The sequence below is a fragment of the Lingula anatina genome, chromosome 1 (genome assembly GCF_051362555.1).
Source record: "Lingula anatina isolate TDL-2025a chromosome 1, LinAna3.0, whole genome shotgun sequence".
Lineage (NCBI taxonomy): Eukaryota > Metazoa > Brachiopoda > Lingulata > Lingulida > Lingulidae > Lingula > Lingula anatina.
The window spans coordinates 16,521,982-16,537,195 of record NC_141767.1 but is presented as its reverse complement, the minus strand read 5'-3'; the positions used below and the strand labels follow the sequence as shown (position 1 = coordinate 16,537,195).

The 15,214-nt window shown below is 37.5% G+C and overlaps 2 protein-coding genes across 3 annotated transcripts; both read left to right on the top strand.

Annotated features, from left to right (window-relative positions):
* The first annotated feature begins 526 nt into the window (after positions 1-526).
* LOC106174127 (trans-1,2-dihydrobenzene-1,2-diol dehydrogenase-like) lies at positions 527-4,940 on the top strand. 2 transcript variants are annotated; one of them, XM_013555535.3, is made up of 7 exons: positions 527-669; positions 1,463-1,564; positions 2,034-2,145; positions 2,425-2,588; positions 2,963-3,218; positions 3,470-3,751; positions 4,245-4,940. In XM_013555535.3, the coding sequence occupies exons 2-7, from the start codon at positions 1,463-1,465 to the stop codon at positions 4,352-4,354; spliced, it is 1,026 nt and encodes a 341-aa protein (XP_013410989.2). In that variant the 5' UTR covers positions 527-669; the 3' UTR covers positions 4,355-4,940. The 2 variants fall into 2 exon arrangements, with proteins under 2 accessions (XP_013410989.2, XP_013410990.2); XM_013555536.2 differs by having other exon boundaries at positions 594-669; positions 1,460-1,564.
* Positions 4,941-5,258: 318 nt separating this feature from the next.
* On the top strand, positions 5,259-14,826 carry LOC106174130 (uncharacterized). The gene is made up of 2 exons (XM_013555540.2): positions 5,259-6,171; positions 6,603-14,826. The coding sequence occupies exon 2, from the start codon at positions 6,620-6,622 to the stop codon at positions 14,096-14,098; it is 7,479 nt and encodes a 2,492-aa protein (XP_013410994.2). The 5' UTR covers positions 5,259-6,171; positions 6,603-6,619; the 3' UTR covers positions 14,099-14,826.
* The last annotated feature ends 388 nt before the right edge of the window (positions 14,827-15,214 follow it).

The window sequence follows — 15,214 nt, the reverse complement described above, 5'->3', positions numbered from 1 at the left end:
TGTCTGATGCATCTTCAAGTCTCTTATATTCTGCTGCAGAGCCAGACTTTATTCTGGCTCACAAGACAATGGGGGGCGTCTCGATAGTCCGAAGGTTCGTTGGTCCGAAGGTTCATTGGTCCGAAAAGTGGTAACATTTTTATCGATTTTTTAATCAAGGGTTCATTGGTCCGAAGGTTCTACAGAGAACATTCGGACCAATGAACCTTCGGACTATTGAACCTTCGGACTATCGCTACGGCCCCGACAATGGGATTGGAACACATTTTAATCAGGTAAGAAATGAAGGAAGTGATCTGTATTAGGGGGCTGCCACAAACATTTTCTCGGCCTACGACCCTGTGTAGTAATAAGGGTGGCAGTCCTGTAAAGAGTTCTGGTAGAGTATTGGGTCGATCTACAGTACCAAGTAGAGTCCTGTCGTCTGCTAGAAACGTCTTTTCACAAGACGGGCACAACGGCCAGGCATTCCTGTTGAAGATACTCGAATACACTGTTTCATGTGAAAATCAAATAGGAAAAACAAAGCTTCGTTTCGATGACTCAAGTATCAACTGATGCAAATACTTTCTCACAAAAATTATTGAGTGGCGCCCCCTGTGTTCGTCATTGCTCTACCTATTGACCGCGTGTTGTCCTGTGTACTGTCGCCATTATAAAGTCAAGAAGGTAATCTTTCTGCCCATTACAGTTTTGCCATTACAGTTTTCTCCTGGCGTTCAAAGAAATGCCAGTGCCTACCGGATTAATGTATGCGTATGATTTAGACAATCATGCATCGCAATTGCACCAGCATGACGATGGGATCGTTGTAACGTGAACCAACCTTTTCGGGGGTGGAATCTACATTATGTATATTCGTGGCACCGTTAGGCTGTTACATTACACCATCTGTTAGAAGAATGTACAAGATGAATTCAAAAACAAATCCCACCCATGCATGCGTGCATGTCCCACTGTTGTTGTTCCGTAAGCGTAGAGCTGGAGGCGCCTAGAAATTGAATTCACACCTTACGACCCCCCCCCCCCCCCTCCCTTAATATAAGACCATAGAAGACCGACTTCTGACTCGTGTCGTTATCAACACAAAGTTCATAAAAAAGCTACTCACAAACTTACGATCATTGTGAAGCAAATTTAAGTTTTCGCACATAAAACTGCTTTTGAATCCAGCTTGTTGCCAATGTCCACTGACACATGCAAGCACCCAAAGCATCCCTTTATATTTACTTTTGAAGCCCCTATTATTATGCTTGACTTTTTGGCCTGTTAGTGCAATTTAGAATGAGGATTTGTGTAATAAAAAGGTTTAGAGTCCAGGTGTTGACTTGTGTTATTTTTCAGACCTGCCTCAAATTTCAACTGGTTCTTAATGTCAAAATCCACATCATGTCATTGTAAGTTTTGCCTTATTTTTTTAAGTAATCACAATTTTACAATTTTTTTTTATGTATCAAAGCAGATGGCAACCAAGGCATGTCTTCAATGGGGCATTTGCAGTGCAGGGAAAATTTGCCATGACTTTGTCAGTGCTCTTCGTACTCTCCCTCATGCAGAACACAAGGTATGGTATTTGAAATACTTATGAATATTTCAAGGTGTTATAGTTACTGTATGCATGCATGTGCAAATGTACCATATATTGTACATCAACAGACAAATAATGCTGTCATAACTCATTTTTTGGAGTAATTAGCTCAAAGCAAGATTAGCAATCCCCCCTCCCCATTGTGCTTCTGAAAAATAAACGGGATTGTTCTATATTCTAGTCTAAATTGCTGGTAAAGCAGTTTGCAGTCTGTCAAATTAAAAAAAAAAATTCAATGTTTTAATATTATAAGTATAATGTTGTATTCAAAAAAACTTAGTACTATAGAGTTACTTGTAAGCTTATTTATTATGTATAATATATTGTTTGAAATACAGTGGAAGGACCATATTTCAGTCATTATGTTTGTATGTTATTTTAAGAAGGCTAGATAGTTGTTTCTGCTGCTAAGATTGGTGATTAATTCATTATGTGTACCCATAAGGTTGTAGCAGTAGCAGCCAGGGACCTTGCTCGTGCGCAGGACTTCGCAAAATTACACCAAATCACCAATGCTTATGGAAGTTATGAAGAATTAGCCAGAGATAATGATGTGGGTAAGTGAAAGTTTAAGCCAAATATCAGCAAAATACCATGTCAGTTACTTACAAAAATGTACCTTCTTCCATGGAATCAATTTACTGTTCATTACTTTTGAATCAACAAATGTTAATAAGTGTAACTAACAAAACATTGTTTTAAGAATTATCACATTTTATTTCCTTTGAATTTCATGTTTAACAAAAAAAAAAAAAACTCAAGAGAGTGCAGGCCTACCATAGCCTGTGTTTTTCTGATAAATAAGAAATTATATATGATATTATTCTCCATTTCAGATGTAATATATATTGGCACTGCCACACACGAACACTGCCGCCTGACTCTACTCATGCTGAACCATGGTAAACCAGTGTTATGTGAGAAACCTTTGGCTTCCAACCTCAAAGAAGCTCAGGAGATGATATCTCTAGCTAAAGAAAAGAAGCTGTTCTTAATGGAGGTAAGGAAGAGGTTATTTTGTCATTATTTATTATTATTTTATTGCATTATTTTTTTTCTTTTCATAAGCAATATCATTTAAATTTAAAACTGTCCCTCCATTCAACAAGAAGCATAAAATAAAAAATTACAATGTACAATTTAAAGTCTTTTTTTCTTCTGCAGAATTAATGTTAACTTCAGTCACAAGTACACATTACCCTCCATGCGTGGTGATGCATTACAATGGGAAACAAAAAGTAACAGCTACATACTCTCTGAAAGCAATGGGCACTGAAAGACCCTTAAAGATCAATACAATATAGTAACAGCATGGGACAGGTTAGGGCTATGTTGTAGACATTTTCATTATAAGAAATTATTATATCACTATAGGGTTTTTGGACCAGATTCTTCCCAGCGGCCATTAAACTTCGAGAAGAAATAACAAATGGTTCCATTGGTGATGTCAGACTGGTTGATACCAGGGGGTTCTACAATTTGTTAGAAAATCCACTAGAGAAGTTTTTTAGTCCCAGTTATTCAGGGGGATCTATAATGTTGTTGGGTTGCTATGGGATCCAGTATTGCTCCATGATATATGGGGAGAAACCCATGAAAATATCTGCAAGTGGACATTTATATGACACAGGTCAGAATACTTTAAGTAATTCCTGAACTTTAAAATCATCTATATATTGTATATGTTTGTGATTTTATTATTTAAAATCGTATTTTGATATTTACTGAAACTGGTAACTTAGCAAACATAAGAAGCAATGTACAATTTATTGTAATGGTCATATGATATTACATGTGTATTAAGTTGAAGCCTTCAGGGAAAATCCACTAAGTATTCTGCACATTATTCTTATTATTCTATTATTATTATTATTATTCCAGGAACAGATAAGCTAGCTATTGTGACCCTCATTTACAGCAATGGCAGGGCAGCAGTTATCAAGACAGCATTGGAAGTGACATGCACCCCAACAAACAGTGTGACTGTATATGGAACAAAGGGTTCCATGAAAATTGGCCCTGTACAGTGGTGTCCTGTGGAATTAAAAACACCAACTGAGACATTAAGTTTTCCTGCACCTGAGCCTGCAGTAAAGGGGAATTATCCAAATACTGGTGGTTTCCAGTACCAGGCAGAGGCTGTGAGACAGTGCCTGATCAAAGGTTTGCATAAACAGTTGGTGAAGAAAAAAATTTAAGACACTATGTTTGTTAGAGCTTTATATGGTCGATTCTTGAATTTTCCTGGAATGTTTAGCATTTTCCCTTTAAGCCTTAGTGGGAGCTAAAGTGCTTCTAAAACTGTGTACAAAATTATGATCTAGACTTAAGCAGGTATCAGAGTTCTGGAGATGAGACTGGTTAATTTTACTTGTTAATATGAAAATCAGAATTCAAGAGTTTGAAAATTGAGTTTACTGGGCATAATTTTTTCCATGGTTTTGTACATATGTATACCTGAATTCTTAATAGTTGTACCAGTTGTACTTGTCTTTAAAGTTGTTTCAACTTTGGGTTACATGTCTATTTAATGCAGAAAGTTATTTATACTAAAAGTGTTTATAGCATCATTGTCTTAATCCATGAATATTTGATTTTCTCTTTTATGAAAAGAAGAGTTGAGAAGTTAATTTACTGTTTTTTTATGCTTTTCTAGGAGAACTTGAGAGCAGCACCATGCCTCATGAACACAGTTTGTGGAACATGGAAATCTTGGATGAAGTCAGACGTCAACTTGGAATTCATTTTCCAGCTGATGACAAGTAGCTTTATGGTTGATAGTGACAAAAATTATCATTAGTATAAAATATTGTGCATTTAACCTGCATAACTGGTTACTGTGATCTGACTAACATTGCCTATCTATCTGTTAAGTGAACATACGAAAATGCAATAAGAGTGATACAGTTACAGAAACAGCGCTATTGAAGGAGGTGTAGAAATTAGTTTATGAGCAGAAGTACGACAAACCTAAGTCAAGTTGCAATGACTAAGTATTTCTATCTAAGCATCCTTATCTCAGTTGAATTTGTGCCTGAATCTCCAGCTAACAGAAGTCAATATGAACTTTCTGCTGTCCATTGCACTGCCACCGTCTGCCATTGGATTGGCCTCTGTGGTTAAAATCTTTGTTATGTTATGTATTATCTATGTTATGTATTAGCTCATGTAGGATGTACTACGTATTTCAGTTGTCACAGTTGGAATTGAAAAGAAGCAATACATTCGGTTTTCTTATTTCACTGCCTTACCAAGATCATATAAGATGAAACACTTCAAGATATGTACTAATATAACCTGGTAACATCAATATTATTTATTAACCATGAATAAATACATATTTTCAGAAGAAGTTCTTTGTTCAAATGAAATTCGATACCTGTAAAGCTGGTGAATCATTAAAGGACAGAACTTACTTTTTAATCATTTATTTAAACAAACTAGGGGCTAGGGCAAAGTCTGGTTGGAATAAATGACTACAATAAGCATGAACTCAATATTGTTGCTGAAAATTATGTCAATTTCTCCCCAGCATTCCATCTCATTGATTATCAGGAAAAGGAGAATTTTTCATTCAAATTGCACATGTAAAATGAAATGATAGATGAAAAAATACCGTATAAACAAATTTTTACTAAATCTCAGTAATTACACTTATTTTTTAACCGTACATATTGTAAATCATTCATCACAGATGGAATTGGGCACTGGTAAAACCAAATAAAATCATGCATATGTCCTGAGGCCAAGGGTGTAAATAGTCATATCTGCTGGAAGGGAGTCAATGCAGCTTCCATACCTTCAGGGTGAAATGGCACCAGAATCGAACTGCAGGAGTAAACAAAATTTTAAGCACCTTTCAAGTGCCTCTGGGCCTTATCGTTATACTTTGATGATGAGAATACACATTCCAGTGTATTCGTCTGGCACACTTTGTGACTGCTAATGTGACAAGTGGCTGGCACTAACCAGAAGTATGCTCTACCGGCTTGGTGTCAAAATACCTGTAGCCAATCCTACCAACAGCAACTGATGCAAGTGTCATATGCAAGTCTTGTTGTCTGCTGGCAATGAGCTGTTCACTGGTGATTTGCACATCCTGTGTTTCGACTGGAATTTTAAATGATTCTATTGTGGATTGAAGAAAACTCAGAAGAGGCAAGCTTATATTTTGACACCTTACTGCGTAAATGTTTCTTTTGATTGTACATTAATAAGACCAGTGGTTACAAATCAGGTGAACAGAGGATTTAAAATTTGACAGGTTACCATAGTCTGAAGCTATATTTGTATTGGATGAGTCTGCTAATTTTGTGCCATAGGCTAGACCTACAGATAACCTAATTGTGACCTAGGTTGTAGAACTGCAGGAAGATTTTTTTCTGTCTCTCTGGATGTCTCTTGACAGAACTACCATCCCTTGCCCGAAGCTGGACTGTCCGTTTATGCACATTTCTGTCAAATTGGCAATTTGATCCATTGGACTTGTTGGCTATAGAAAAAGTTGTTCATCAGTGCTTGTTGACTGTCTTTATGAAGAAGTAGAGCATACAGTGCAGTGCCAAACTAGATTTTAGAAAAGTGTAAGTTATCTTAGTATTAATAATTAAACTAAAATATGTTTTTTAAGGTATTTGATATTTCTAAGTACTTTATTTTATTTGTCTGCTAATCAGTTCTTGAAGATATTTCTGATAAGTTTTAAAGTTTATTATCATTTACACAGTTTCAAGTTTTTTGTTTCTTGAAAGTTATGTTTTAGTATTGAAGTTTAACTGTAATGTAAGGTAATAAAAATTGACTTAGTATAACTGTAATTTACTTCTTAATTTACATTTCATTAAGCTCTTTTTATACTGGTAAAATCCTTTAAATATTATAATATTTATTTTAATTGTAAGTCGGCTAATGAATACAATTTGATTTTGATGTGTCATAATATATTTTTACACAAGTTTTACTTTTTAAACTGAGTTCCCGTTAAAATGATCTGAATTGTGTACTTAAATTTTAGTTGTGAAGAACACCAATATGGGTCAAGGAGACAGTAAAGAATCTGGTCGAATGAAATACTACAAATCCCTAGGGATGAGCGCTGCTGCCCAGGCAGATGACGGCACTCTCAGGGTTCACACACCTCGTATACTACAGCGTTACCATCAGCAAGAACCGAGGACACATCCTGAATGGGAATCCATTCCTTCTATTGTAGTCACGGATGAGTTCACGCATCCCAGGGAGATGACAGAAATGGAGGCAGGGGGAGTTACAGAGGAAGTGAGCACAAATGAACCACTGGCTGAAAGTGCTGAGAAAACTTGGAGTCCTGAACAGGATTTAAGCGACAGTGATTTGGAGGAGAGCATAAAGGAGAAAATGGAGATTGGGCAAGATAATGTAGAAACAGCACATTTAATTGAAACTATCACAACTAGTTCAGTGGACACCGTAGACATAAATGAAGGAAGTAAACAAGACAAACCAGATTTAATCAGGAGACTTTCTAGCAAAAGCCGTAAAAGATCATCCATGAAGAATAAAGAAAATGCTCCAAAGAGAGGTAGACTGAGCAAAAAGAAGCGGCATGCGTCCAAGGAGGACATATGGCAAGAATGTATGGACGAGTACTCCATTAAATTTCTCAGAGATTCTAAAAAGAAAAAAGCCTCTTCAAAAAATACTCCAGCACCAAAGAAATTAGATGATTCCAGGTATGATGACATGCATGCCATGTTTGCCAAAACCCTGCCAATGCCTCTGAAAACAACCCCTCTTGGTTATGCCTCTGTAAAAGATGTAGATGAATCTAGAGAACACAATGAATCTTCAATTCAAAACTGGGTGACATTACGAAAAGTTGACAAAGATCATATAGCCTCTGGTTCAAAGCAAAGAGGAGAAGAGCTTGTGAAAAATATTCACGTACCCTTAAGACGTATTTCTGATAATATGATACAAAACAAAGAAATAAAAGAGTGGAGATACAGTGAACCTGTGCAGGTAGATTTCAGAAATGTCTTAAGGTCGACGTCTCCTCGCTCACCATCGTCTCCTGATTCACCACACAGTAAAACTGAGTTTTTTGGTGAAGATAAGGCCTTTGATACTTCAGTGAACCATGATACCACTATTCTGGAGTCTTCATCAGCTTCTTTACCTGTTGAACCATATGCCATTGTTGATGTGCAGTCGAATAAATCTCAGGAAGAATCTGGACAGTCGTTTATGAGACCCAACAGACTGGATATTGGGCAAGAGGTCTACCATGATACCACAGTGCATGATCTTAAGATGTCAACTGATCCAGAAGTCAGAGCTAGATACATTGTGGACCAGGGTATAGAGACACCTACAAGCAGGGAATATATTGAATTGACCAACCAGACTTATAAGGAATCATTTTCTTCTGATGGCTATGCAAAAAGTAAACAGCAAAACAGAAAAGATCAGAACATGTTTGGGTCTTCTTTACAGAAAGGTGTAGAGAGGTCACCTTCGGTGGAATACATGGAGTTGGAAGCACAGACTGTTACTGATACAACAAAGGGTAATAAAAATCTTTCACATGCCAGAGAAGCAAACATGGACACTGATTATTACACTTCACATCAGAGCATTCTGACTAGGGATGAGGTCATTAGCAGAGAATCAAAGGCTTCAAATGATCAGTGGAACATAAGGAAAGGTATACCCATTTCCACTGACAAGGTTACTGTTGTTGAAGAACAAAGAAGTTCTAACACAGGGATCTTAACCAATAAATTTGGCACCAAAGCAGATACTGAATTAGTGAAGCAAACTAATCACATTCAGCAAGAGGATTTGGTTCCAGTTTTAGTTTCTGACAAAGAGTTATCAACCAACCAGCTGGATAAGAAAGAGAGTTTTAAACACATAGGCAAAACTTCAGAAATGACAGTGACAAAACTGTCTTCTGCTTCTGAAAGTGAGTCACCAGAGGTATCAAGAAAACATCCTCTAGGAGACACTAGAGACCAGCTTGCCATCAGTCAAAGATCTGTCTGGCAACATAATAAAGAAAACACCCAACAAGCAGACCGAGTCATCTCTCCTGAATCTCAAGCAGCCACAGATATCAGTGCCAGTTTGTATCACTCGAGTCTAGTTGAATCAGAAATAGATATTCCCTCAGGATCTACAAGTCCCAGTACAAGAACACCTTCACCTACGCTGGAGGAACATATGAGACCTTCTTCTGATATCCAGTCATCGGCCTTGGGCAAATATGAAGATATTGTCACTCCTTTAGCTTCAGAGAACAACTTGGTGTATGATGATGCACATCAAGTATTTATTGAGAAACAGTGGGACACTGCCATAAGTAGCAACCACCAGACCTTTCCAGTGTCAGGGCAAATAAGGAGCAGCACAGGTCACACAGCACTGGAAGCAGTTCCAGAGAAGGTCAATGTGTCAAATGTTTCTAATTCTGAGAAGCAGCAAGAGTACACTGAAAAAGAATTTCAGAACTATACTATTGAAGATGTTTCTAACTCAAAGGTTGACTCACATGCTTTTTTAAGCAGTAGAGAAATGCAAAGCAACATTTTTCCCATAGTAAAAGTGAACAATACTGGTGGACATGATGAGAGTGGACATGCTTTTACAAAGTTAAAGGTAAATAGAGATGATTCTAATTGGACAATGTACAACCCCAACACATCTAATACAAAAAGATTTGGAAATGTTCTGACAGGGACACCTTCAAGATATGTATCTACACAGCAGTCAAGTAGAAGGTATGGCACCTCTCCATATTTCTGGAAGGAAAGTGGACATCAAGGTGCCTCTTTCTCAGGTGACCAACATTTTGTAAGGAGCTATACTGATGGAGGTGTTAAAGTAACTAAATACAGACACTCAGAGCATGATGAAGTAAAACCAGGACAAATTGAAGAATTAGCAAAACAACATTTTCAGTCAAATATGAAGATGTTCTCTGAAAAACTGGTGCCTGCCTCTCCCAGAATTCAAGAAAACATAAATGTTCACAAAAAAGTGGAATCTGTTCCAGAAGTACAAATGGAATCGGTTGATGAAGTATCCATGACAGCACATGGTAGTGTGAACTTGCAAGCTCCTAGTGGAAATGGACCAAAATTACCAAAGGCAAATGTGACAACACAAGAGCATTTTTTACCCTCTGTGGTTGTTGATGAATCTAACATCTATATGGAAGTACTCCCAGCAGAAGATAACACAGCCAGCAATTCCTATAAGACTTCAACTTACCTTAGGTCAGGAGATCAGAGTGAAGGAAAAACTGACCTTCAAGATGAGATTATTACTACAAGGAAGATAAAAGTACACAGTGACTCCGGAAGCCATGCTAGAGCAAACCCCAATATTCTGCAGGATATGAGTGCTGTTGAGGAAACTATGTCAATTGATGACAGGATTGATTCTTATTTTAAGGACATTGATACAAAAAGCAGCCATGCTATAAAATCTGTTAAAGAGGCCCATGATAACCCAGATGGAAACCAAAGACAAATAACAAAGCTAAAGGTTATCAGGCACAATGAGAAAAGCACAGGAAGACCAGCTGGATTGGAGAGACAGCAGCCTGCAGAGTCAGTCATTAGTAAAGTCACCTCTTGGATGAAAAGTAGGGACAGAGAGTCAGAGAGTACTGTAGTGCAAGAGAACCATAAGCCAGATATTAATAAAAGGTTTAGAGAAGAGATTTACATTGAAAATGAAGCCCCTGAAAATTTTGGTATAGCTACTCAAGATACGGATAATGAGGGCAGGTCTAAGCCAGAAATTATCTCCAAATCTACAACAGAAGGGATACATATGGAGAAAATAGTTCCAGAAATTAATCAAACATCTACTGAAAAGATGGACATAGAAACCCAAAGAAAGGTAGATATCAACAGGTCAACAGCAGAAATTCATCTTGAGAAAGGATCACCAAAAGCGAAAGAAAGATCTGAGAAGGACATAGAAAGTAGAGCAAGGTCAGATAGTAGCAAAGCATTTAGAGAAGAGGGACTCATGCCAAACAGAGTACCAGAAAAACAAACATTAACAAAAGAAATTTATATTGAAAAGAAAACAATGCCTGGATACATCAGTGATGCAAAGAACCGTGATTTTCTTGCAAGGGAAGGGGTTGCTGTAAGTCAAGAATATGATGAAGTAACCATAGATAGAACAATCACAAAAGAACTGGTTGATGTGGAAAATGATATGACTGATGAGTCTGAAACTTTTGAAAGTACTTCTGATATAATAGGTACCATATTTGACAAAATTGGTGGGCGTAAGTCCAAAATGAATTCGGCAATGGATGAAGTGAGTGGCAGTGAAAAGAAAAATACAGCAATTGATGGAGTTCCTGATGAAATACATCATTCGAAAAAAAGTGATTCAGATGACAGTGAAACATTACAAACAGATAGGCCATTAAACAAAGCACAGGCCCCCAAAGAGCCAAAGAAGGCAGAAAATATTAAAATGGACAAGCAAGATGACAAAATGGCACAAAAGAAAAAAGAAGAAAAAGATGGCAAAAGTCCTCACTGGGAAACTCCCACTGTTTCAGCAGGAGATAAAAATCCAAAAACAAATAACTCAAATAGTCCTAATAGAAAGTTTCACCCAGAGACACATCTACCTAGGACACATGATTCTCTAAATTTCAGTGAAGCTAAAGGAGACTTCACTGTTCCAGTGGACAATACAAAGTCACACCCATCTGCCAGACAGCCTGTGACAAGACCAAGGCCTCATTTTAAAAGAGCTTATGTACAAGGTTATCAACCAAGATCTTTTACAAATACCACCTTTGAGACCAATGTGGACCCATATGAAGATAAGTCATATTTATCACCTTATTCTAAAATGCTTAAGGCAAAGATAGATGAAATGAAAAATGCAACCATACATGTTGACCTATCTGTTGATAGAACCCAAGGTGTGGGTGAAATGCCAACTAAGGTGGACCCTTCAGTGGTGCGTGACCAGGACATTACCCAAGATACCAGTGCCACAGCCACAGCCTACATAGGTGGTGAACCAAGAACAGTCACTGTTTCTATGCTTGAGGAAGTTTTCTTTTGGAAGAAAAAGGAGCCAGAAAAAGCTGAAATCACCACTGTTTCAGAATCAGTCACCACCAGAAATGAAACAGCCCATATTAATACCATGAAAGAAGAAATGTATGTTGAAACTACTGAGAATAAAGATGATAATGTTGTGCCGTTTGGTCCTGGGAAAAAGTTGGAACCCCTAGAGGCTGTTACAACATTAAGTGAACCTAATTTTTCCACTGAGAAGAATGTATCTCTTCAGAAAGTATACAATGTAGAACTGCAGAAGATTCCTACAGAAGAAGTGCATGAAAAACCAGAATTGCCAACAAGAAAAGAAAAGAATGTGACTCCAGTTGATTTGGGAACAGCCCAGATGCAAGCAAAGGAACCAATCCAAGAGATAGTTATGGATGATGATATTGTAGCAGAGAAGGTTAAACCCAGAGACTTTAAAATCAGATGGCCTGAAGTTGATGAAAATGATGGAGAGAAGCAGCAAGTTGCCAGTAGTACCATTGACATGAAGGAGGTTCTAGAGAAACCAGTTACAGGTGTGAAAACTAATGTGAATGAAATTATACTACAGAAACCCGTTGAAGAGGAACCAGTAAAAGCTCATGCAGAGACAAGCAAACCCAAGAGGAAATTAGTTAGTGAGGGAACGTCAATGACAGGTGGGATTACTTCCAAAGAAGAGATTAGTATGACAGACCCAATACCTAAAGAGAAACCTGAAGAGGAGCAGGAAGTTGGAGCTCACATTGAAGATTATGAAGCAGAGGAAGAAACTCAGGAGATTGTAACCAATCTTGAAAATGAATTTGAAGAGGAGGAAGACCAGGAAGCAACAGAGAGATTTGATGATGATTTTGAGCTTGAATCACAGAGATATACACCTATTGAGAAAGAACCAAGATCAGAAGTACCAACTATTGTTGCAGGTCTGACTGAAGAAGAATCGGAAAAAAGTGAAAGAGATTTTCCTAAAATGACATTTAGTATGATGTCATTTGATATTAAGAATAGTGCTTTAACAAGATCTAAAGACTCTACAGACCCTTTAAGAAGCTCAGCTGGAACGCCTGACACTGTGAGGTCTGCCACAATGGACTTTCGGCCTGAAAGCGCTGCTTCATCAACTGCCTCAAGCATTTTGTCTCCAGGAGCAGAATCATCCAGAAGTTTCACCTTTGTCATTCCACCACAAGATGCAAGGAACAGTCCCTCTGGAAATGGCATGACAAATGTTTCTTTGACTATTCCAAACCCACAAAAAGATGGGCCAAATAATCAATATGTAGCTGTGAAGGAAACAACAGAGGAAAAGGTTGTCCAGGCTCTTGATGAGCATGGAAACCCACTGGCACCACCACAAAGATCTGTGGAAACTTTAAGAACACTTTTTCAGTCTCCCCAGGAGCCCAACCCTAATGGTGCCACAGCTTTAAATATAGATTCAACTGGATCTCTTACCACAGTTGCTCTTCCTTATCTACCAGTTGGCAACAGAAATAATCAGCTAGAAGCCCCAGTGAAAGGAGACATGCAAACCCACTCGATGACATTTAGACCATTGTCACCGAATGAGCAGGGTGTAAGTGGCTACACTTTTGAAGAGACTGTGGTTCGGGAGAAGCAGTTTTCTACAAAAAGTATCAAAGACCCCAGTGGTCCCTATCCTGCTTTGCCCCCAGCTTCTGAAAGACCAACCAGCAGAGGCAGTACTGTACCACCTAAATCACCAATGTCACCTTTGCAAAAAGGTTCTGATTCTGTGGATCCTGTTTCACCTTCCTCTACTATGTCATCTGGTCCTACACAATGGAGAGGTAGGGGTGAGGCAACATCAAGGAGCCAAACTGGTTCTCCTAGAAGTGTAGTGCAGCAGGAATCCCCAGAAGCATTTTCCCCATCATCAACAATGTCTTCAGGCACCTCTCTGCAGAAAGAAAGAGGCCAGCCACCAGTAAGGAGGTACCAAACTGGGTCTCCAGCAAGAGGGAGGGATTCTCCAAGCAGACCTTATTCCCCTTCAGAAAACCGCCTTTCACAACAGCAGCAGTCCACTAAGGGTAGACATATGTACCAACAGTCTGTGTCTTCAAGAACTATTTCAGCATCTTCCCCATCTGAATACCAGGTATTTGTGAAGGGGCATGGACCGGGGGGGAGACAAAGTCCGCCCGCAAAGCATAATCAATCACTGAATAGATTTCATAAAGATCCTAATCAACTAAGAAGGCAGAGCAACAGTGCATCCCAAAGTCATAGTTCCAATCAGACCTTCTCCATGCAGAGACATTTGAGAAAAGGGCAAGTTTTTCATGACCAGAGAGGTAGTATGGTTGCAGGAGCCACACATGAAGAAAATGTTGATAGTAGTCTTGGTAGACATCCTGTAAGATCTGGTAAGGGGAAGTGGACCAGTACACCAATGGGCAATATCTAAGATTTAATCACAGCTTAATATATTTTAGTACATTTTATCAGAGAATTTATTATTATTATTATTATTATTATTATTATTATTTCAAGATTCCCTATGCAAATCATGCATATTTGTCAATATTGGAGCTTAGATTTAAGTAACATTTAAGTTAATGAAATTTTTTTAACTATAATTTGATAATTAAGTGCACATTTATCTTTGAAAATGATTAGTAAGTATATTAAAAAATAAAATGATAATATGGAAGTATTTAAAAGGGATGTCCCTGTTCTGTCATTTGTAAAAGGGCATTTTCAGTTGCTAATAACATATCCCTTAATGTAGTGAATAGTTTTTTCCTCAGTAATACCATATCAGTTTATCATCATGTTACCCAATGTAAACTTAACTAAGTTAAACTGCTACTAAATGAAACATGCCATTAATATTCGGTAATTATAATGAATAATAATTGCTATATTTAGTGACCATTGATTGGCCTTGAAAGGCAAAGATGCAGACAACACCTTGCTAGAAATTTGTAAATCTTGAAAAAAATGCAGACATGGATAGGACCTTTATTTAAGTAATACGTTGGTAATCTAGTCATATAAAGACACTATTGTGTACACATCAGGCTTAAATGCATTACTTTTACTAACAGTTTAACTTTGGAGCCACAGATTTGCCTAAAATGGCAAATGTTTGGACAATGTCTTAATTGCTATAGTTGAGATTAAAAAAAACACTGACAATTAAAGAAGACATACCCTGTCATTTATGTTGTGGGTGGGGTAAATATGTGTGATTAAATTTGCTGTTGATCTTTACTTGTTTGTATTTTGAAAATGTCTTTCTTGGGTGTGGTATTTTTCTTCTTATACTTAAAAAAGATACTCAAATCTAACAAAAAATTGAAAGGCATGAAAATGTCTTTAATGTACTTGAAATAAAATGCTGCCAATGTAGAATTAGTTATTATCAAATGTAGAATTAGATATTGTCAAATGTATTCACACTCATAATTCATAATTTAATCGATGAAAATTGCCCTTTGAACTATGAAGAATATGCCAAATTTGAGCTTTTTTTGCGAGATGTGTAGGTGCAAATGGAAAGCAACAACGAAATTTCAAT